The sequence below is a fragment of the Orycteropus afer genome, unplaced genomic scaffold (genome assembly GCF_000298275.1).
Source record: "Orycteropus afer afer isolate SDZICR_OR568_19922 unplaced genomic scaffold, OryAfe1.0 scaffold00330, whole genome shotgun sequence".
Lineage (NCBI taxonomy): Eukaryota > Metazoa > Chordata > Mammalia > Tubulidentata > Orycteropodidae > Orycteropus > Orycteropus afer.
Genome location: NW_006921917.1, coordinates 876,371 through 898,389, shown reverse-complemented (window position 1 = coordinate 898,389; position 22,019 = coordinate 876,371). Strand labels below are relative to the sequence as shown.

At 45.8% G+C, this 22,019-nt stretch overlaps 1 protein-coding gene across 1 annotated transcript in view; it reads left to right on the top strand.

Moving 5' to 3' along the window:
- Positions 1–9,853: 9,853 nt before the first annotated feature.
- The window catches only part of PIK3R5 (phosphoinositide-3-kinase regulatory subunit 5), a 36,798-nt gene continuing 24,632 nt past the window's right edge, over positions 9,854–22,019 (top strand). Inside the window, exons 1-4 of the mRNA XM_007952228.2 lie at positions 9,854–9,956; positions 12,715–12,815; positions 19,022–19,090; positions 19,829–19,967. Of these exons, the coding sequence (XP_007950419.1) occupies positions 9,854–9,956; positions 12,715–12,815; positions 19,022–19,090; positions 19,829–19,967 (412 nt within the window). The remainder of the gene's footprint in view (positions 9,957–12,714; positions 12,816–19,021; positions 19,091–19,828; positions 19,968–22,019) is intronic.

Genomic DNA, 22,019 nt, shown 5'->3' with positions numbered 1-22,019 from the left:
CTCCTGTGGCTTCCAGCCAAACAAAAGACAGGCATATGAGCTGAACGTTGACATTAGGTAGATACACTCCTTGGAGAGATCAATCATGGAAGAACAGAAAGGCTATGTATGCACAGAGAGACAGCTCAGGGGGCAGGAGTGCATGGGAGGGAAGGACACAGGGAAAAGGTAACTATGGGGAAGAAGTGGGAGGGGAGCTGTTGCATTGCGGTAAATTGTAGTCAATGTCATGAGACAAAGTATATGTGAGCTGCTGTATGGAAAGTGAATTTGTTCTGTAAATTTTCACCCAAATCACAATAAAATTAAAAAAAAAAAAATCCCCTGAAATATTCTTAAAACCAAACAATAGTTTAGCTTAACTAGTGTTGCTGATGTCTGCCTTGAGCACTGTGCTCATTTAAAATCTATGTCTATGGGATCAAGTTGACAACAGCAACTCCAAAGTTTAGATAGGAACCTTAGGGGACAGTGAGTTTATGTTAATGGGAGAGGAACAACTCCAAAAAGGAGAGTGAGAGTGGTTACCCAACTTGACAAATGTAATCAACATCACTAAATGGTCCATGTAGAAACTGTTGAATTGGTATATGTTTTGTGGTGCATATTAACAACAACAACAAAAAAATAAAATTTTAAAAAAGAATTGTGATATAGCATAAAAATATGTAAATCAAATAAGTATCTATTTTCTAATTATTAAATCTGGCTTTTTATAGGATTATGTAACAGTGTTACAACATTAAGATTAAGAGAGGAGGCATTACCACCGATTCAGAATAATTATAAAAATTATCCAGGAATTCTAGGTTCAAATTTTTCTGGTGAATTTTAAAACCTTGGGTTCTTTGAAAATAGATCACCAGGCCTTTCTTCCAAGGCATCTTTGGGTGGACTTAGACCACCCGCCTTCCAGCAGCAGCCGATCGCTTAACCGTTTGCACCAGCTAGGGACTCCAAAGTTGCTTAGGTGAGGTCTTGTCTCCCCTGTCTCCTTGAATGTGGTTATTTAACACCTGTAATGCAGTTAGGTTAATTTGTTACAATTTGTACCTTATTTTTGGACCTCTTCCTTCCATATCCTGGTTGATTTGAATTGTTTATTCAGTTACAGTTAGAGGAAACATTGCTGTGGTTCAGAGTCAAAACCAAAGCCAAAAACCAAACTCACTGCCATCGAGTCGGATCTGATTCATAGTGACCCCTCCTTGGGTTTCCGAGGCAGTATCTGGTAGCATAGTGCGTAAGGCACTTGACTGCTCACCAGAAGGCTGGCGGTTCAAACCCACCAGCCACTCCTCGGAAGGAAGGTTGGGCAATCCTACTTCCGTAGTGATACTGCCTTGGAAACCCAAGGAGGGGTCGCTATGAGTCGGGGCCGACTTGACGGCAAACAACAACAACAACATCCCTATGGAAGTAGATTGCCCAATCTTCCTTCCAAGGAGTGGCTGGTGAGTTTGAACTGCCAGCCTTCTGGTTAGCAGTCAAATGCCATAGGCACTATGCCACCAGAGCTCAAAGTAATATAAAAATGTGTCCTCAGAGTACTGCTTTCTCCTCATCCCTCATTGCTTACTCCTTCTTTCTGCCCCTTCTCCATGCCCATATCCCATAGGTAACCAATCTCTTTAGTTTCATTCCTCTACTGGGAATGAGAATTTTTTTCACTTAGGTCACAGGAAAGATTGTGCCATGAGCATCATGAAGAGGAGAGTGAAGCAAAGAAGGGAGCATTAAGAATAGGGAGGGGAGAGGGAAGAGTGACCCAGTACTGAAGCCGTTGGGTCAGTACAGGACCACGTGCCCTGGTTGGTGCCTCTCTTACTCCCACCTGTGGAACTAAAGCTTCAAAGCATGGGTTTGGAATATTCTAGATCATCCAGGAAGCAGTTTGCGGTGCCAGTCAGAACCTGGAAGCCCATCCCTCTCGCCCTCTAAGACATAGGCCCAGGCCCTCCAAGCATTGTTTAAGTAGTCCCCCAAGAAAAGAAGCACCTCCCTGCTCTGTGTGGGGCTGCCTCAAGAAGTTGAGGGCAGCAGTGGGACACAGGCAGACCCCACCACTCTGACTAGCTCTCTCACTAGAGAAAATGACCCTTGTACCATGGAGTCATGTCAACATGTGAAGGGGTTGATTCATAGTGACCCCTCCTTGGGTTTCCTTCAGGGGCCCATCACCCCCACTCCAGGCCTCTCTGCACTGTCCAGCATTGCCAGTAACGATTATGAGTATTTACTGTCTCAGAAGAGGAACTTGGCATTGTTGAATGTTTCAACACTATTCTACTGCATTGAGTGTGTGTGTGTGTGTGTGGGGGGGGGGTGTTAACATTTCTGGCAGCAGCTAGGAATTTCATAGCTTGAGCTTCTCTTAAGGGACAGCATGGTGGGGAGGGGGCTCCAGAGTGGGATGCCACGGGGGTCAGGCCTTGCTTGCAGCTTGTTGACTAAGGGCATCATCCTGGGGGAGTCCCACCTTCTCTACCCTTGAGCCTCACCCCAAAGCCAGTAGGATTCTGCTGACAAGTCACAAGAAACAGATGACAACTGACTCATCAGATGGAAATGAGCATGCCAAAGGGCAGGCACAGGCTGTGGGGTGCGGTGTGTGACCTCCAGGGCAACAAGGATCCCATAGCTGGCTCCCTGTCCCACAGGCTCGCAGGCCCAGCACCTTGGGCAAATCCTGCCTCTAAGCAGAGCTTGGCGCAAGATCAAGGTTGCCCATGGTGCCAGGGTGGCTGGCCCACTAGAAAGCTGCCCAGTGCCCCACAGTCATCAGTTCTTCAGTGGAGAAGGCCTTGATTGTCTCCACTGAACAGAAGGGTTCACTGAGGCCAGAAGATGGGAAAAGCACATGGGGGCACCAAGAAGGAAAGAAGAAGCCATGGATAGGGGGCATTGCAGAGGGGCCTGGGGAACAGCTTTAGTCCTCTGTGAAGGCAGGGTAGCAGCCTCAGGACAATTTTCCAAAACCTTAGGGGCAGGAGTGTGGCAGAAGTGCTGGTAGCTAAGAATGTTCATTTGCATCTTGTATTTACATTAGTTACAGTGTGGGACGTTGTCAGCAGGGTGACTCATTCCTACCTCATGACATGACGAACTTGTCCATGGAAGTATGGGCTGGGCAGAGGGGCGTCTTAAAACCTAGTTTGCACAGTTCAGCTCTTGCTCCAGACTGGGATTCGCCTGCCCCACCAATCACCATGGTCCCTGCTCAGGTCAGCCCAGAGAGAGCTGCTTGGCCAGCGTCCCCTCTCAGCACCCACTCCTGGAAGCTCTGATCTCTCTGGAGGAGGAAGGGCAGTGGTGGGCAGCTAGTGTAGATGGGCATTATGACTGCAAAATTTCCAACAACTTGAAGTCTACCAGCTGCTGCTGAGTTGATGCCAACTCATGGCAACCCCACATGTGTCAGAGTGGAACTGTGCTCCATAGGATTTTCAATGGTTGATCTTTTGGAAGTAGATGGCCAGGTCTTTCTTCTGCAGTGCCCCTGGGTAGACTTTGAACCTCCAGTCTTTTTGTTAGCAGCTGAGTACAGTAATTATTTGTGATACCCAGGGACTCCTAACTTGGAATCTAGGTCTCTGAAAGGAAGACCATAGTATAATTCATTGATTCGTTACTTGTTGGGATAGAAACATGGATTAGTTTTACTTTTCTACCAGTAATTGTGTCTGCCTGTGCTGAGGGTCCTTGTACTATAATGCTTAAGAGCCAGATTCTCTGGATTCAAATATCCTGCCACCTCCCAGCAGTGTGACCATAGGCCAGCTGTTTAACTTCTCTGTGCTCTGACTTTCCCATCTCTTCATCCTGCCCCTGCCAGTTTCCACCAAAGGTGGTCCAGCCTTTAGCCTCTTAGTAGTAAGTGTCCCTCCCCGTCTGGTGGCCCTCTAAGGGTGAAGTATCAGCCAAACAGCTGAAGCTCAGCTTTTGTTCCTTGCCCCACCCTACCTATGACCTCTCATGTCTTTGCCTGGCTGAACAGTGGGCCTGCGGTTACTCCTTCTGTCGCTTCTCTCCGCTCTGCTCTCTCTCACAGGTCACCCAGGAGCTGCTCAGTGGGTTTGCTGGATGAATAAATCATGAACTGAAGAACAAGAAACAGCACCCCACCATTATTGTGAGAGATTCTCTTAAATCCCCTCTGCCCTTGGCTTTGATGGTTCAGTGCTAGAATTCTCACCTTCCCCTTGAGAGACCCAGGTTCAATTCCCACATAATAAACTTCACACTTGGCCACCATCTGTTGCCTTGTGTGTTGCTATGATGGTGAACAGGTTTCAGCAGAGTTTCCAGACTAAAATGGACTTGGAGGAAAGGCCTGTCAACTTACTTGTGAAAATCAGCCAGGGAAAACCCTAGGGGTCACTACTGTCTGATCCACAACCAATCATGGGGCTGGTGCAGGACCAGGCAGTGTTTTCATTCTTTTGTCCATGAGTCAAAGGTCACCATGAGTTAAAGGCCAGCTTGAAGACAACTGACAACTACAACAACAGCCCTTGGCTTTGGGGAGAAAAAGCAGAACCATTCGTGCATGGTTGACAGCCCTTTCTCAGGTTAGACCTGAACCTGGACCAAGACCAGTCTTATTGACAGGAGTGGGAAGGGGTGTTGTGCCAATTCAGAATGACACCTTCCAGCAAGCCCACAAGGGTGCTCACTGGCCCATCCCTGGCAGTTCACTGGGGGGAAAGATCTTGTTTGTTGTTGTTATGTACCGTCGAGTCAGACCGACTCATAGCAACTCGTCCTTGGGTTTCCAAGGCAGTATCACTACAGAAGTAGATTGCCCCATCTTCCTTCCGAATTCACTGGGGGGAAAGATCTTAGGATGTTAGAATATAGGACCATTTATTATCTCCTATCCTTAGATGTCGGCCTCAGCTGCAGTGTGAGAATATGCAGTGTGAGGAAAAGTCCCACTTGATTCCCTTGTCTGTTTATATCAGTATTAATTCTCCCCAGCTCTGCTTTCACCCCTTGGCTGCCTTGAATAAGTTCCTTACGCTCTATGGTCTCATTCTGTAAAAGGAATCTTGTGGTGGCCAACCTCTGAGCTCCCTCCAAGAACTTGACCATGGGCTTTGAGGTGAGAAATCAGCCTGCAAGGACAAAGGGTCTATATTTGTTTCCTGGAGCTTCCATAGCAAATTACTACAAACAGGATGGCTTAAAACAACAGAAATTTGTTCTCTCACAGTTCTGTAGGCTAGAAGTCCAAAATCAAGGTATTGGCAGAGCTATACTCCCTTTAGAGGCTTTAGGGAAAGAAATTCTTTCTTGCCTCTTCCACTTTCTGGTGGTTACCAACAATCCTTAGGATTCCTTGGCTTGTATCACTCCAATTTCTGCCTCCATGTTCATGTGGCCATATTCCATCTCTGTGTGTCTTTCTATCGCCAAAGCGCTCTCTCCTTGCAAGGACAACAGTCATTGGATTTAAGACCCCCCTCTCTGGTAGCATAGTGCCTAAGGCACTTGCCTGCTAACCAGAAGGCTGGCAGTTCAAACCCACCAGCCACTCCTCGGAAGGAAGGTTCAGCAATCCTACTTCCGTAGTGATACCACCTCGGAAACCAAAGGAGGGGTCGCTATGAGTCGGGGCCAACTCAACAGTATACAACAACAACAACAACAACTCCAGAAGAACATGCTCAGCATTTCTTAAGTTGAAAGAACTGAAGAAAAAATTCAAGCCTCAAGTTACAGTATTGAAGGATTCTATGGGCAAAATGCCTGCTCTCTGGTAGCATAGTGGCTAAGTCACTTGACTGCTAACCAGAAGGCTGGTGGTTCAAACCCACCAGCCGCTCCTCGGAAGGAAGGTTGGGCAATCCTACTTCCGTAGTGATACTGCCTCGGAAACCCAAGGAGGGGTCGCTATGAGTCGGGGCCGACTCGACGGCACATAACAACATAACAACAACAACATGGGCAAAACATTGAACAATGCAGGAAGCATCAAAAGAAGATGGAAGTGGGAGACTAGAAGGGCTGTGTATGCACAGGGAGACAGCTTGGGGGGTGGGAGTGCATGGGAGGGAAGGACACAGGGAAGAGTTAACCTGCAATTAATAACCTGCAATATGCAGATGACACAACCTTTCTTGCTGAAAGTGAAGAAGACTTGAAGCACTTACTGATGAAGATCAAAGACTATATATAGCCTTCAGTATGGATTACACCTCAACATAAAGAAAACAAAAACCCCCACTACTGGACCAATAAGCAACACTATGATAAATGAAGAAAAGATTGAAGTTGTCAAGGATTTCATTTTACTTGGATCCACAGCCAATACTCATGGATGCAGCAGTCAAGAAATGAAACGATATATTGCACTGGGCAAATCTGCTGTGAAAGACCTCTTTAAAGTGTTAAGAAGCAAAGATGTCACTTTGAAGAATCAGGAATGTCTGACCCAAGCCATGGTATTTTTAATTGCCTCAGATGCATGTGAAAGCTGGAAAATGAATAAGGAAGACTGCAGAAGAATCAATGCATTTGAATTGAATATTCAGTCCAATAGTGAAGAATATTGAATATACCGTGGACTGCCAGAGTAAGGAACAAATCTGTTTTGGAAGAGGTGCAGCCGGAATGCTCCTTAGAAGTGAGAATGTCCAGACTTCATCTCTTGTACTTTGGTCATATTGTCAGAAGAGACTATTCCCTGGAGAAGGATATCATGCTTGGTAAAGTAGAGGGTCAGAGAAAAAGGAGAAGACCCTCAATGAGATGGATTGTCGCAGTGGCTGCAAGGATGGGCTCAAGCATAGCAACAACTGTAAGGGTGGTGCGGGACTGGAAAGTGTTTTGTTCTGTTGTACATAGGGTCACTGTGTGTTAAAACCTACTCAACGACACCTAACACAACAACTTCAGTGTGATGCATCTTAACTTCATTACATCTGTAAAGCCATTGTCCCCAAATAAGGTCACATTCATAGGTACTGGGGGTTAGGAGTTCAGCATATCTTTTTGGGAGACATACTTCAACCCACAACAGGTCCACTGATTACCATCTGGGCCAGTCATTCATCCTCGTAAGCCTAACCTTTTCAAGGTGTCATTTTAGGTTCTGCACCAGGCAGCCACTAGTTGGAACTGAGTCTGAGCCAGGACTAAGCTTAAAATTGTCTTGTATTTGAGCCATCAAAGATGGAAGGGTGAGACCTCATTTCAAATTTTAATTCCCATGGACACTCATCCATGTCAGGTGCTGGCACAATTTGACGATGTGGTAGGGGATCTAAAAATCTGAAATATGTCCAGTCTGGCTTGAACATTCAGGGTTAGTAGACTTACAACCTCTTCTACCTGTAGAGAAACCTTCAAATCAAAGGCCTAAAGGCAAGTGTAAAAGTTGCCATGGAAGAGTCAAGTATGTCTTTGGACATCCAGTTGCCATTAATGGAAACCTCCAAAGTCCATAGTCCTTGTTATGGATTGACTTGTGTCCCCCAAAAAATGTATGTTGGATTCTTCACTCCTATACCTGTGACTGTGACCTTGTTTGCAAATAGGATCTTTGACGAAGCTACCAGATAAATTAACATGAAGTCATAGGGTAAGACCTTATCTCATCTGAGTGGTGTCCTATACAAGAGAAGAGACACAGAGAGACAGAGGAAGGATGGCCATGTGAAGATGCATCTACATATCAAGGAACATCTGGGGCTGCCAGAATCTGGAAGAGACAAGAAAAGATGTTCATCTAGAGGCGAGAAAGAGAGAGAGAGAGAGCACATGTCCCTCCTGACACCCTGAATTTGGTCTCCTATCCTCCAAAACATTTCTTTACTTACAGGTCACCCAGTTTATAGTATTTTGTTACAGCAGCCCTAGGAAACTAATACAGTTTTGAATCACCATTGAAAGTTTTTCTGGACTCATTTTACCAGCAGCCAGAAGGGTGAAGAAGGTGTAGGAGCTGTAAAGCTTGTTAGTCTGTGCTCTAGACCGGCCCAGCAACCTGGCCCTGTCTCCAGAATCTGTGTCCTTGGCAAGGTAACTCCCATACCCAGCACTTAACACATGCTGTCTCCTTTTTCTACAATATTCTTCCCCCTTAATTTTCTCCTGACTTCCTTGTCCAGCTTAAATGCCCTTTCTTCCAAGAGGCTTCCCTGACCTCCCAACAACCTAGAGTGGGTGCCCACTATTTCCCCTCCCAGTATCACCTTTCTTCATAGCATATGTCACCTCCTTGATTTCCTCTTTCCTGTGTGTTAATGTCTACTTCTTACTGCCCCCCAAGAAGCATGACTGCTTTATTCACTGTTGTATCCCTAATACCTGGCACAGGGTGTGTAGTTAGTAAGTGTTTGAAAGAATGGATGAATGTATCCATCCTTCCTGCCTTGGAATGCATGGGCTACTGTCGATAGCAGTGAAATGATGCTGGACAGCTCACAAATGGCTTGTTTTTCATTTGGGGCCTTCCTCCCAGGCTGGGGAAGTGGAAAGATTTGCCTGCATAGAGGGCCCCATGCACTTTGGCCATGCAGCTGCTTTGGATTGGGATTTCATATCTCTTTGCATGTCATTTGCATGGCTCAGTTCTGAGTTCTTTGCTTCCACTTCTGATTTCCTGTTCCATCTCCAGATCCACAGAGCTGGTCTACTACTTCCTTGGGTTCCTTCTATGACCTGGCCTGACTGGCCAGAGATAGATCTGTCTTGGAAGGGGTGAATGCAGTGTTCGGAGCAAAGACCATAGCATGTTAGCTATCATGTACTGAAAGCTTACTCAGTGCATCCACTATGACATTTAGTCTTCCCAGTGCTCTACGAGGTTAGTGCCATTCTAATTCCCTTTTTATAGATACGTAAACTGAGGTTTGGGGAAGTTAAAGAATTTGCTCAAAGTCACACTAGCAAAATAAATCACACAATTGAGATTTGAGTCCAAGTCTATTGGATGCTAGAGGCCAGGCGTCATCACTGAGCTAAACTGCCTGTCATGACTTCTGGAAGGAACCAGGGAGTACTGACACATAACAAGACATTGGGCTGGCCCTGCTAGAGGCTCTCAGAATTTAGCACTTAGCACAGTTCCTGTATGGTGCTACCGTCGCTTCTTCAGTTCCCTACTCAGTGGCCTTCTAGCCCAAGCTAAGCACCCTGGTTTCTCCTCAGTAGTGCAAGGAACTGAGCCAGGCAGGGTCTTTGGATAACTGGTAGTGTTGCCTCAGGCATGGGTCAGGAAAAGGAATAGCAAATGTGGAGGTCTCGCAGAAAATAAACAAGTACCTATGACCTGGGTACCCCGACAGAGGGTGTGGAGGGTGGGGGTGGGGCACATAAAGACAGCCTGCACCAACGCGCTAGCCTTGGACTGCCCCATTTATTGAGAAGATCGATCCCTGGGGCCTTTTCATCAGGAGTAAGGCTTTCAGCCCCATTCCTGGGGGATTGGGGGGGGGGGTGCAGGCCTGGAGCATTCAAAAAAATCCCCAAGTGATTCTGAGTCTCCCCGAGGGGGTCCTTGTGTCCAGCCCACTGGAGTCAGGTCACTCTCTGGCACTCCGCAGGCTCTTGGTGGCACTCACTGCTACCCTGGGGAGCAGATAGGTCCACTTTCATCCCTGATGCCTCTCTTCCTACACCTCCGTGCTCTGTCCTGCAGCTCAGATGCAGTGCTCCCAGAAGGCAGCTGTCAGGCCCCTGCAACTGCGCTCACAGCACTCGTGGCAGCATAAATAGATTGCACCAGGCTGTGAGTGCCTGCTGTCTATGCCATCTGCCCAGCTGGACCCTGTGCTCCCCAGCCTGGTGTTTTGGGGAAAGGAGCCGGCTGACTGGTGTCTGTCCCCTACGCAGGCGATGACTCAGGATGCAGCCAGGGGCCACTACGTGCACGGAGGACCGTATCCAGCATGCCCTGGAGCGCTGTTTACATGGGCTCAGCCTCAGCCGCCGCTCCACTTCCTGGTCAGGTAGGTCCAAGGGAGCTGGGACGTTCTTGGGACCCAGGGGAGCCTTAGGGCCCAGTGAGCACTAAACCAGGCACAGCAGCCACCTGCAGATTCCTGTTCAAGCCCCTGAATCTCACCTGGCAGCACCTGACGTACAGTAGGTCCTAGTATTGGGCAGTTTCTCCTTGTTCCCATGATATCTTCCTTATCCTCCTCAGGGCTGTATCTTGCTTCCTCAGCTTATGTAGCTCCTTGGAGAAGGTATTGAACCTGCTTAGAGATGCCTCAACTACTGATACCAAAAGAGCAGCTGGGAGTTGACAGGCAGCTTTCCCTAGTATTCTCTTGTTTACTCGGTTTTTAGTTCCCTCCACAGCCCCAGCATCACATTCTCTGTAGAACAAGGGAGATCCTCAGAGCCCCAGGGAGCAGGAGGCCTCTTTGATTTCCAGGTCTGAAAAACAGGGGTATGTATAGGCTGGGACAGTTGTGTCTCTGAAGGCTGGCGCATAGTTGTGATCATTCCTTATGACTGTAAAAATCATGTTCTCTACTTCCCCATGCCTCCCTAACAACCCTAGGGGATAGGCAGGGTAGTCACTATGCACTTTCTGCTCTTTGGACATCCTTCGTTCCTTTCTGCCACAGGACCTTTGCACTTGTTGTTCCCTCTGCGTCATACTCTTCCCTCAGAACAACACATAGCTGGGTCCTTCTCATCATCCAGTTCTCAGCTCAAATATCACCTCCTCTGAGAGACTTTGCCTGGTCTCTGGGATCAGATTTGGATTAAAAGTGCCTTTCATTGGCTGTGCAACCTTGTGCAAGTCACATACCCTCTCAAGTCCCACAGGCCTAGTCTGTAACATGGGAATAATAACAACAGGAACCTTTTCCTGAAGGGAGGAGGGGAGACTCTACTGCAATAATGAATGCAAAGCCCTGGTGGTGCAATGGTTAAGTGCTTAGCTGATAATTGAAAGGTTGTCAGTTCAAACCCATCAGCCATTCCCCAGAAGAAAAGACCTGGCAATCTGCTCCTGTAAAGATTACAGCTTGGAGACCTGATGGGACAGTTCTACTTTGTCCTATCCGGTCACTATGAGTTGGAATCTACTTGGCAGCACCTAATTACTACACCGTGCTGGCGCATGGTAAACCAAAAAACCAAACTCACTGCCGTCGAGTCGGTCCCGACTCATAGCGACCCCTCCTTGGGTTTCCGAGGCAGTATCACTGTGGAAGTAGATTGCCCAACCTTCCTTCCAAGGAGTGGCTGGTTGGTTTGAACCGCCAGTCTTCTGGTTAGCAGTCAAATGCCTTAGGCACTGTGCCACCAGAGGTAGCCAGTCAATAAATAGTAGTTTTCTTCCTGCCTGCTTCCTGTCCAGGTTTTTATGGGGCCTAAGTTTACAGAAGGGGGTGTTGGTGGTTAAGTGGTAGAATTCTTGCCTTCCATTGGGAGACTCAGATGAGATTCCTTGGCAATGCACCTCAAATGTAGCCACCTACCAGCCATCTGTCAGTGGGGGCTCGTACGTTGCTATGATGCTGACCAGATTACAGTGGAGCTATCAGAGTAAGACAGACTAGCATGAAAAGCTGATGATCTGCTTCTGAAAACTCAGCTACTGGAAACCCTATGGAGAACCATTCTACTCTGACATAATGCCATGAGTTGGCATTGACTCCATGGCAACTGGTTTTTAAACTTACAGAATTCAGGGTGCAATCGTTAAGTAAAAGCAAAACCAAAACCAAACTCACTGCCGTCGAGTTGGATCCGACTCATGGCGACCCCTCCTTGGGTTTCCAAGGCAGTTGTCACTACGGAAGTAGATTGCTCAACCTTCCTTCCGAGGAGTGGCTGGTGGGATTGAACTGCCAGCCTTCTGGTTAGCAGTCAAATGCCTTAGGCACTATGCTACTAGTAAAGGTATAAAAGAATATCTGACTTCGGCAAATTTTACAAAAACTTATCACCAAGAGCCTCCAGCACTTCTGAAGGAGCCCGTGCATGTGGGGGGCCTGGAGCTTCAGCTCCATGAAATTCAAGGTCCTTCCACTTCCATCCCTGCTGCTTCAGTTCCCACTACACACATATGCACACACGTACCTGTGTGCACACACATATGTAGAACACGCCATGACCATCCCTTTAATTTTTAGGGGCTTACCCTTGCTGACTGCAGGGAAATAGAGATTGCCAAAATAAGAAAGTCCGGGGAAGTTACAAAATGACAAAATGTTCATCTCGCTTTTAAAATATAAATGGCTCTAGCGTCCCCTTCCTGAGCTTCACTGCCAAGTGATCATGGGAAGGCCCAGGACCATCCCAGACCCTTGGCCCCAGAGCAGAGCTCACATGGCTTCCTCCTTTATTCCTCCAGTTCACCTTGCCTCTGCCCTCCTTCCCTGCACCTGTAGGTACTGACACCCACCATAGGCAACCAGAGCAGGAGAGGTTGGGGGAGAAATGGTGCGCTCCAGAGACACAGGGAGCAAAAACAAGTCAGCCTCATTGACCTCTAAGGGGACCCCAACTGGAATATCCCATCGCTGTCTCTTGAGCTCCCAACATATATAGGAAACTTATGGTGGTGTCTTGATGGGAGTTGGAGGTTGAGGGTTGGCCTAGCATTTTCTCCAAGACCCTCTTGCTTTAGAATAGAATGTTCCAGCGCAGCTCCAGGGATAACTCCTGTTTCTTCACACACACATACCCACGGTTTGCAGAAAGAGACCTCCAACTGACCTCTCACTTCTCTCTCCCTTCCAGCTGGGCTGTGCCTGAACTGCTGGAGCCTACAGGAGCTGGTCAGCAGGGACCCGGGCCACTTCCTTATCCTCCTTGAGCAGATCCTGAAGAAAACCCTTGAGGTGAGAGCGAGTCAGGGAATCAAAGGGCAGAGTGGGGACTGCTTCAGAGAGCTGAGAAACAGGCCCAAAGGAGTGACAGCCTGGAATGGCCAGACCACCGGGGTCTTGGCAAAGGCACTGGAAAACACTGAGCTTTCTGTTTTAGCTGTGCTTTTAGATCAAAGGTTTCTAGGAAGTGGTGTAATCCGTGGGTGCAAATGGTTAATGCAGTCAGCTGCCAACCAAAAGCTTGTAGGTTCGAGTCCACCAGCGGTGCCTGGCTACCTACTTCCCAAAAGTCAACCATTGAATACCCACAGTTCTACTCTGACACCATGAGCTGGGGTCAACTCAGTGGCACCTGTAACTAGAGGCAAAGGCGTGGTTCTTTTTGACAAGAATAGGAAATAGGTGAGGAAGGGTCCTGCATTTAAGCTACTGCTTAGGACAGACATTGCTTGTAAATCAAGGTATTGATTTGAAACGACAGGGGAAGCTTGGCAGAATTATTTTCCTCAAAAACACCCATAGAAACAAAGAAGTGAAAGAGAAAGCAGATGGGAAAGGATAGAAAAGTAAACTGAGGCCTCCTCCAGCAGTTCAATAAATAAAATTCTGCATTTCAGAAAGGGAGTACATTTAGCACTGAGCTGGGCTGGGCTTCCAGACAGCTGTGAATCCCAAAACAAGATTCTGGTTCTCACAAAGAATTCTCTTTTAAGCTTTTCTTTCTTTCTTTTACCTTATTCTTTTTTAATATCCAACTTAAGTGGGAAATCGTGTGACTTTCTTTCTCAGCTATTCCTCTAAGAGGAAAGAAAGTCTTTGTTAACACACGCAAGATGATAATGCTGGCACCACAATTTAACTGGTGCTGTCATACCCTGGAGGAGCTCTAGTAGCGTAGTGCCTAAGGCGTTTGACTGCTAACCAGAAGGTTGGCAGTTCAAACCCACCAGCCACTCCTCGGAAGGAAGATGAGGCAATCTACTTCCGTAGTGATACTGCCTTGGAAACCCAAGGAGCGATCGCTATGAGTCGGGTCTGACTCGAGGGCACATAACAACAACAATCATACCCTGGAGGAGCTCTGGTGGCACAGTGGTTAAAGCATTCAGCTGCTAACAAACACAGTGGTTTGAAGCCACCAGCCACTCCATGGGAGAAAGATGAGGCTGTCTTGCTTCTAAATATTTACAGCCTTGTAAATCCTATGGGTCATTTCTACTCCTATAGGGTAGCTGTGAGTCAGAATCGACTCAATGGCGTAGATTTTTTTTTTAAGGTTATTATGTCCCTGCGTGGACAAACAGGTTGCCCTTGACTAGTAACCTAAAGATTGGCAGTCCGAGCCCACTCAGCAGTGTCATGGAAAAAAGTCCTGGCAATCTGCTTCTATAGAGATTACAGCTAAGAAAACTCTGGAACAGTTCTACTCTGTTTACACATGGGGTCACCATTTGTTGGAATTGATTTAATGGCACGGGGCTAGTTTGATTTTGGTTTATTATACCCTGATCACAAGTAAACCAGCACACACAGAGAAGCTAAACAACATCTGGAATGCTTAATTTACAAACCCAAATATAAAGGATCAAGTACCATGTGGCCACAGGGGAAGGTTGGTTTTTGTTTTGTATTTGAACTTTTTTTTTGTGGTTTGAGTGAAAGTTTACAGAGCAAATTAGTTTCTCATTCAACAGTTTATATTCATTTTGTTTCATGACATTAGTTGTAATCCCTTCCTACTCCCTCCCTGGGACCCCCATTTCCATTCTCCCATTTTCCTGCCTGCTAAACTTTGGTTTTTAGCAAATGCTGCCCTTTTGGTCTTGTATGGTTGATTGTTCTGAGGACCACGTTCCTCACAGATGTTATTGTTCACATTATAGGCCTATTGTTTGGCTGAAAGAGGAGCCCCTGGTTTGAAGGGTGTCTAAGGCAGTCTCAGGGGTTTCACCAGTCTCTATCAAACCAGTAAATCTGGCCTTTTGTATGATTTTGAATTTTGTTCCACATTTTTCTCCCACTCTGTCCAGGACCTTTTATTGTGATCTCTGTCAAAGTGTCTAGTGGTAGCCAGGCACCATCTATTTCTTCTGGCCTCAGGCTAGTAGAGGTCATGCATTAGTGCTCCATTAATCCTTTGGGGTAATTGTTTCCTTGACTCTTTGATTTTCTTCACTCATCTTTGCTCCAGAAAGGAGAGACCAATTGTTGCATCTTAGAAAAGAGGGTTTTGTAGAATAGACTGAGTAGCAGATAGGGCAGACAAATCTCTCATGACATTATTCAAGGTAAAACAAACCCAAACTCACTGCCATTGAGTTGATTCTGACTCATAGCGACCTCCATTGGGTTTCCAAAGCAATAAATTTTTCCTGGAAGTAGATTGCACCATCTTCCTTCCATGGAGTGGAGACCCACTGTTTTGGTTACCTAGTACTGCTCTAGGAGCTCTGGTAGCGTAGTGCCTAAGGCACTTGACTGCTAACCAGAAGGTTGGTGGTTCAAACCCACCAGCCACTCCTTGGAAGGAAGGTTGGGCAATCTACTTCCGTAGTGATACCATCTTGGAAACCCAAGGAGCGGGTCACTGTGAGTCAGGTCTGACTCGATGGCACATAACAGCAACAACAACAGTACTGCTCTAACAGAACTATGCCACAAATGGGATGGCTTTAACAAACAGGAGTTTATTCTTACGATTTGGAGTTTTTAAGTCTAAGTTCAAAGTTCCAGGCTCTAGGGGCTGGGTGAAAGCCCCTCAACCTTGGGCTTCAGCTCTGCCCTGCTCCCAGCCCACTGCAGCTAGAGGCTTTTCTTCACTCAGCTGCTGGCTGCTGAGGCTGACAAACCCAAGGTTGACAAGTAACGAGGCACAGTCCTGATATTACCAAAGCACACGGCAGGCCATTAAAAGTCCATTCAAGCCCATTACAAGTCCCAAGATTGGCAGAGCATGGCAGGCTGCTGAACAACGACTCAGCTACATGCAGTTTTCAAGCGTGCCATATGCTAGAACCATTCCCAAAGCTGCTGCTCATATACGGGAAGCAGACCACATCCCTAAAGCTGCCACTCAGCTGCTTGTGGTAGATCCCACTATGGAGAGATTGCCAGTCTCATCATGGGGAATAACTACCACCAGCTGCCTAGCCACTCAACCAGGCCCAGCCAAGTTGACACACAACCTTAGCCACAACACTCACCAACCTTCTGGTTAGCAGTCAGATGCCTTAGGCACTGTGCCACCACATGCACGCACTGCTGTGGAGTTGGATCTGACTCATAAAGACCCTTCCTTGGGTTCCCAAGGCGGGATCACTATGGAAGTAGATTGCCCAACCTTCCTTTCAAGGAGTGGCTGGTGGGTTTGAACCTCCAGCCTTCTGGTTAGCAGTCAAATGCCTTAGGCAGTACACCCCCAGAGCTCCTTTATTCAGGGAAAAGAGAAGGAGAATTCTAAATTTGAGCCTGCTGGGGTTACCAGGCACAGCAGAGAAGGTGGGACGCTCTCTGTGCCTTCACCTCCCATGAGCACCAGAATGGACTGAGAGACCTTTAGCATTTTGACCAGATTCTGAAACATGAGTGCATGTGTGTATATGGTGTGGTGGGATCTATCTAAATGTTTTCCCAATGAAGAAGTAATTCACAAAAGAGTAATGTGGGCAGTGAATTACTTAGTATGGCTCTTCTAGCTTTGTGGCCCACCAGATGACTGGGTGGGACTATTTAAATGTGAAGTGCTTGTGGCCCACCAAGGGGATTGGATAGCTTGTTAATAATGTAAAAAAGGTACATGGCACCCTTGTGGGGGTGAGACCATGCAAATAAGGTGTATAGTACCTTAATGAGGGGATTGGTTAATTTTGCCATCTTGTTAGACTTAAAATGAGCCATCCCAGAGGCAGAAAGTGGGGGCCTCTCACTGCCATCAAGAAAGAACCAGGAGTGGAGCACATCCTTGGACCCAAGATCCCTGAGCTGGACCTCCTTTGCAGAGAGACAGCAGAACGAAGAGACTAGTATGAGACAGAGTGGCAGGCTTGCCAGCCCAGAGAGTGAGAAAGCTGAGTGCCTGCGGGCAGGAGGCTTGCTGGCAGAATGATGTGCACCTATTGGCAGAGGTAAAAGAGCTTTATAACACTTGGCCAAGCAGGACAGAGCCAGGCCGAGAGGCTGAGGACCACTAAGAAGCTGAGGGCCAAGGAGATGCTGAGAGTGAGAGAGAGGCGTGTATGCAGGTATGGCCAAGGGGAGGCTGTCCTGATTGAAAAGTTGTATCCTGAGTTGTTCCTTTACCTGAATTGTAACTTGTTACTTATCTAGTAAACCCCATAATTGTGCATATTGTCTGTGAGTTCTGTGTGGCCATTGCAGCAAATTATCAAACCCAGCAGAGTAGAGAGTGCCATGACAAGGGGATGGTTGGTGTCAGAATTGGCAAAGGGTTAGAAGGTGGTAGCATGTCTGACCTCTGCCTCATAGGAATCAGTCTTAGGCTGTTGATGTTGATCTTGATCTTTCTCCTGCCTTGTGAAGTTAAAGGAAGTCAAAAGAAGACCCTGCCCCCCCATGCCCTTTTTGCAAATACATAGAGCTTGTAAATGTGTATAAAAAGTGTTTAGCCTCAGTTATAATAAAATAAATGCAAATTGGGACCATAAAGATATAGCATTTGCATAGCAAATTAGCAAAAATTGTAATAACCAGTCCAGTGAAGGGTGTGGTGAAACCAGAACTTTTATGCATTCGAGATATTATAATGGCAAAATACTTTTGGAAAGCAACTGGTAATATGTTTCAGAGGTCATATTTATGTTTTTCACCTTTGATCCTTGGATTCTACCTCTTGAATAATAATCCAAACTATAGAAAAAAAGAATGTACACAAAAATGTTCATTGCAACAACATATAAAATAGCGAGAAAATGATCTGAAATATCAAAATTAAAATAATAAAATTATAGAGCTCTACCAGAAGTGTTAATATGCAGCCAGGAAAAATAATGAGTGTTATCCAGGATATAAACAAAATTTAATATATAATAAAATCTCATAAGTAAAATTTTTTACTTGATTTTAGGGAAATTGACCAAACATTTAGAAAAATAGAGAGTGAGAGCCCTAATTTACACTACATATCAGATGAAATTCTAGATAGATTAAAGATTTAAATTTAAGAAAATTAAGCTTTAAGAAAACATGTGAATATGTATAGGTCCTTGCATACAAAGCAAAATCTATAAAGGAAAAACTTGTACTTACTGTACATAAAAAAAAAATTCCACAAAATTAACAAACAACAAACCAGAAAACATATTTACAACACAAATAACAGATAAAGGTGTAATAGGGTGGGAGTGAGATGGGGAGAGATGGCCTTAGAGACCATGTGGTAAAACCAAAATCCACTTATAATATTACATGGAAAACATATTACGAATGAAAATATTTATACTATTTGTGGTAGTTATGTTTGTGTGTCAACTTGGCTGGGCCTGGTTGAGTGGCTGGGCAGCTGGTGGGAGTTATACCCCATGATGAGACTGGTAATCAATTCCATGGTGTGATCTATCACAAGCAGCTGAGTAGCTGCCTCTGGGATATGGTCTGCTTCCTGTATATAAGGAGAAGCCATGGGAATGGTCTGTAGCCCACAATGGACTTAAGTTAATAGCCTGCCGTGTGGTTTGGTAACATTGGGACTGTGCCTTTTTATTTGTCAACCTTGGGCTTCTCAGCCTCAGCAGCCAGCAGCTGTCTGAGTGAAGAAATGCCTCTAGCTCCAGTGGGCCGGGAGCAGGAGGCAGAGCTGGACCCCCAGGTTGAGGGGCTTTCACCCACCCCTAGAGCCTGGCACTTTGAACTCGGACTTAAAGCCTCCAAATTTTAAGAATAAACTCCTGTTTGTTAAGGTCATCCCATTTGTGGTATATTTCTGTCAGAACAGTACCAGGTAACTGGAACACTATTACTATAACTTTGTGTAAGAAAATGCATAGGGAAAAATGTATAAGAAACATACATTGAAACATTAGCTGTGTATGAATTCAGATGAGAGTATTTTGAGTGACTGATTTTTTTAACTTCTGTTTTCCAAATTTTTTTCTTGTGGTGACATTACTTTTCACTTTAAAAACAACTAACAGAAAGGAATAGGAAAATACAATGCTGCCCTGTGAACGAGCCTCACCCTACCTTGCCTGTCCTTTCCACAGGTCCAAGAGAAGGGCACCTACGACCTGCTCACCCCCCTGGCCCTGCTCTTCTACTCCACCGTCCTCTGTGTAAGTTCCAGAGTGGGCCAGGCTTGGGGAGGCAAGGGAGAATAAGAGAGGAGTTGCCAGTGTGGGGGACACAGCCCTCATACTTCTAGGGATAAACACAAAGAGAGAATAATAGTCAAATAGTGAGACTTAAGATAGGTTTCAGCCCACAAAATGGCAATTTTCCCTTCAGAGCAGCCATGTTGAGAGAACTCCAGTAACTCCACGTAGATGCCATTGTGCTTGGCATATCTGGTCTCCCACACAGGAACCCCTTTCACAGCCTGTTCATAAGCCATGAGAGATTCTATGGAAATATATTATAGCCTACTTCATTTTGTACTCCATTGGTCAGTTTTACCCAATGTAATCACCCCCTTATTTACCAGACCAGTGGTTCCAAATGACTCCATATATATAGAATAAATCCACACTCAGAGAATAAACATTTGTCTCTAGTGGTTTTACACAAAGGTGGTTCAGGCATTGAAGACCATTCCTCAAAATGAATGGGAGTAATGTTTGGAAAAACAAGGTTCTTACAGTAGAGACCCTAGGTACCTGCCATCTTGCCCATCTAGTAACTCAGTCTCTGTAGGTAACTTCCAGTTCTTCCTGGCATTGTCCTGGGACAATCTACTGCCAGAAAATGTGTGTCCTTTGTGGAATGCTCCAGAAAGGGAACAGGACCTGCTTTAACATATCAGTGAGCTTTCTCTCATCCAGACCTCTCTGCTTGCTGCCCTCTCTCCATCCCAGACACCACACTTCCCACCTGACTCAGATCTCCTTCTGAAGGCAGCCAGAACCTACCACCGGTTCCTGACCTGGCCTGTTCCTTACTGCAGCATCTGCCAAGAACTACTCACCTTCATCGATGCTGAACTCAAGGCCCCAGGTAAATGTTGAGGCAGGCAGCACTGGGGGCCAGGGCACACGGTGAGGACCTTCCACTGTTCTTTGACTATGACCCTCCTCACTTGAATACTCCTGCTCATCTCTGTCATGCCCTGGAGCAAAGCCTTCTTCATGGGGCACATGGCAGGAGATGGCTGAATATGCACAGGCTGAAAGCAGTAAACATGGAGGGAACTCAAGGCAGAAATCATAGATGAAACTGGAGCCAGGGGTTCTGGGCAAGAAGACTCTATCACTTGGCTCTTACCTCTGTTCTGGTTAATCAAGGGATGTCTGAGAGACTACCCAAGTCAGATAGAGAGAGCCCAAGAATATTGACAAAAGGCCTTTGCTTGTCCTCTTTTCTCCAGGAACAAAGAAGGAATTGCATGTGTGGGTAGACTTAGTTCTTCAAACTAGTGATGAAAAAGTGAGTCATTTAATAAATGGTTATCAGGATAATTGGTAGACCTTTACAAAAACAAAACAAACTGATATTATGTCTCAAAAAAAAAAATGAAATTAAGAATTCTATCTCAAACATAAAACTAACTTACAGATGAATCAAAGGTTTAAGTGTGGAAAACAAAACATAAAACTAATAGAAGAAAAATAGGTTATATCACTTTGGAGTGCAGAAGAATTGCCAAACGTAGCCCCAATGCAAAAATTATAAAGGAGAAAACTGAAAAATTGAAAGCATAATATTTAAGCACTTTTTATGGCCACTACAGAAAAAGGAAAAGCTAAATGACAAACAAAGAAAAATTTTTGCAATAGAAAATTAATATATCAAACCCATGAAGAGTTCCACTGAGTCCATTTAAAAATAGGCCAGTGCACTGCCAAAGTGGCAGGGAGGCCACATCTCCTGACCTCCTCTATCCCCACAAGAGGAAAACAGAATAGCCATCAGTAGCCCAAGGCCTGTCCTCTGAGGCCAGACATGCCACCTCCCTCCAGCCCTTTTATCAACCCTGACACCAACCGTACCTCCCGCAACACCTACCACCTCTCTGCTGGGTTTGATAATTCGCTGAAGTGGCCACACACAACTCACAGCTTATGGGGCTTATTAGGGAGGTACCAGGCTACAATTCAAGTTCAGGAACAATGCTCAGTCTCTCTCAGCCTGCTGTCTCTCAGCCAACAGTCTCTCTCAGTCTCTCTCCCAGCAGTGCGTGTCTCTCAGTGTCTCTCTCTCAGGAGCATGTTTCTCTCAGCAGCACTTCTTTCTCAGCCAGCAGTCGGAGAGATTCCTTCTGCCTCTAGAAGTGCTCCTTTTGAGCCTGGCAGAGTTGACCAATCCCAACATAATTCTATACACCTGAGAATCCTATACACCTGAGAGAGAGCGAACTTCCCAGAAAATTACTTTGTGCTGCTCCCAACAGAATTACCCCAGGTGGATAATTTTAGCAATCAGCAGCTATTCAGTTGCTCATGGAAATTCCACCATGGAGTTTACAAAGACATGGCTAGAAAAGCCACACTATGTAATTTACTACACCGCACACACACATGGAAATATGAGTAAAGGACATGATTCAAACATATGAAAAAAGAACCATAAATGACCAAGTAACACCCCCCAAAATACTCACCTTCATTAGCAATAAAGTGCAACACTAAAAAACAGTGAAGGAGCTCTGATGGTGCAGTGATTAAAGCACTCAGCTGCTAACCAGAAGTGGTTTGAACTTACCAGCTACTCTACAGGAGAAAGATGAGGTAGTCTGCTTCTTTAAAAATGGACAGCCTTGGAAACCCGGTGAGGCAGTTTACTCTGTCCTGTAGGGTTGCTATGAGGTGGGATTGACTTGATGGTAGTGGGTTTGGTTTGGGTTAAACAACAGTAGACATTGTTTGTTTGTTTTGTCTATCAAATCGGCAAAATAAAAAAGAATGAAAATACTGGTATATGGAGGAAAAGGGGAAGGGGGCCATGTTCTCTCCTGTCCTGCTCATGGTTGCATAGATTGGTACACCTTTTTGGAAAGCAGTTTGGAAAAAGCATCAAGAAGGAACATACTCTTTTTTTTTTTTTTTTTTT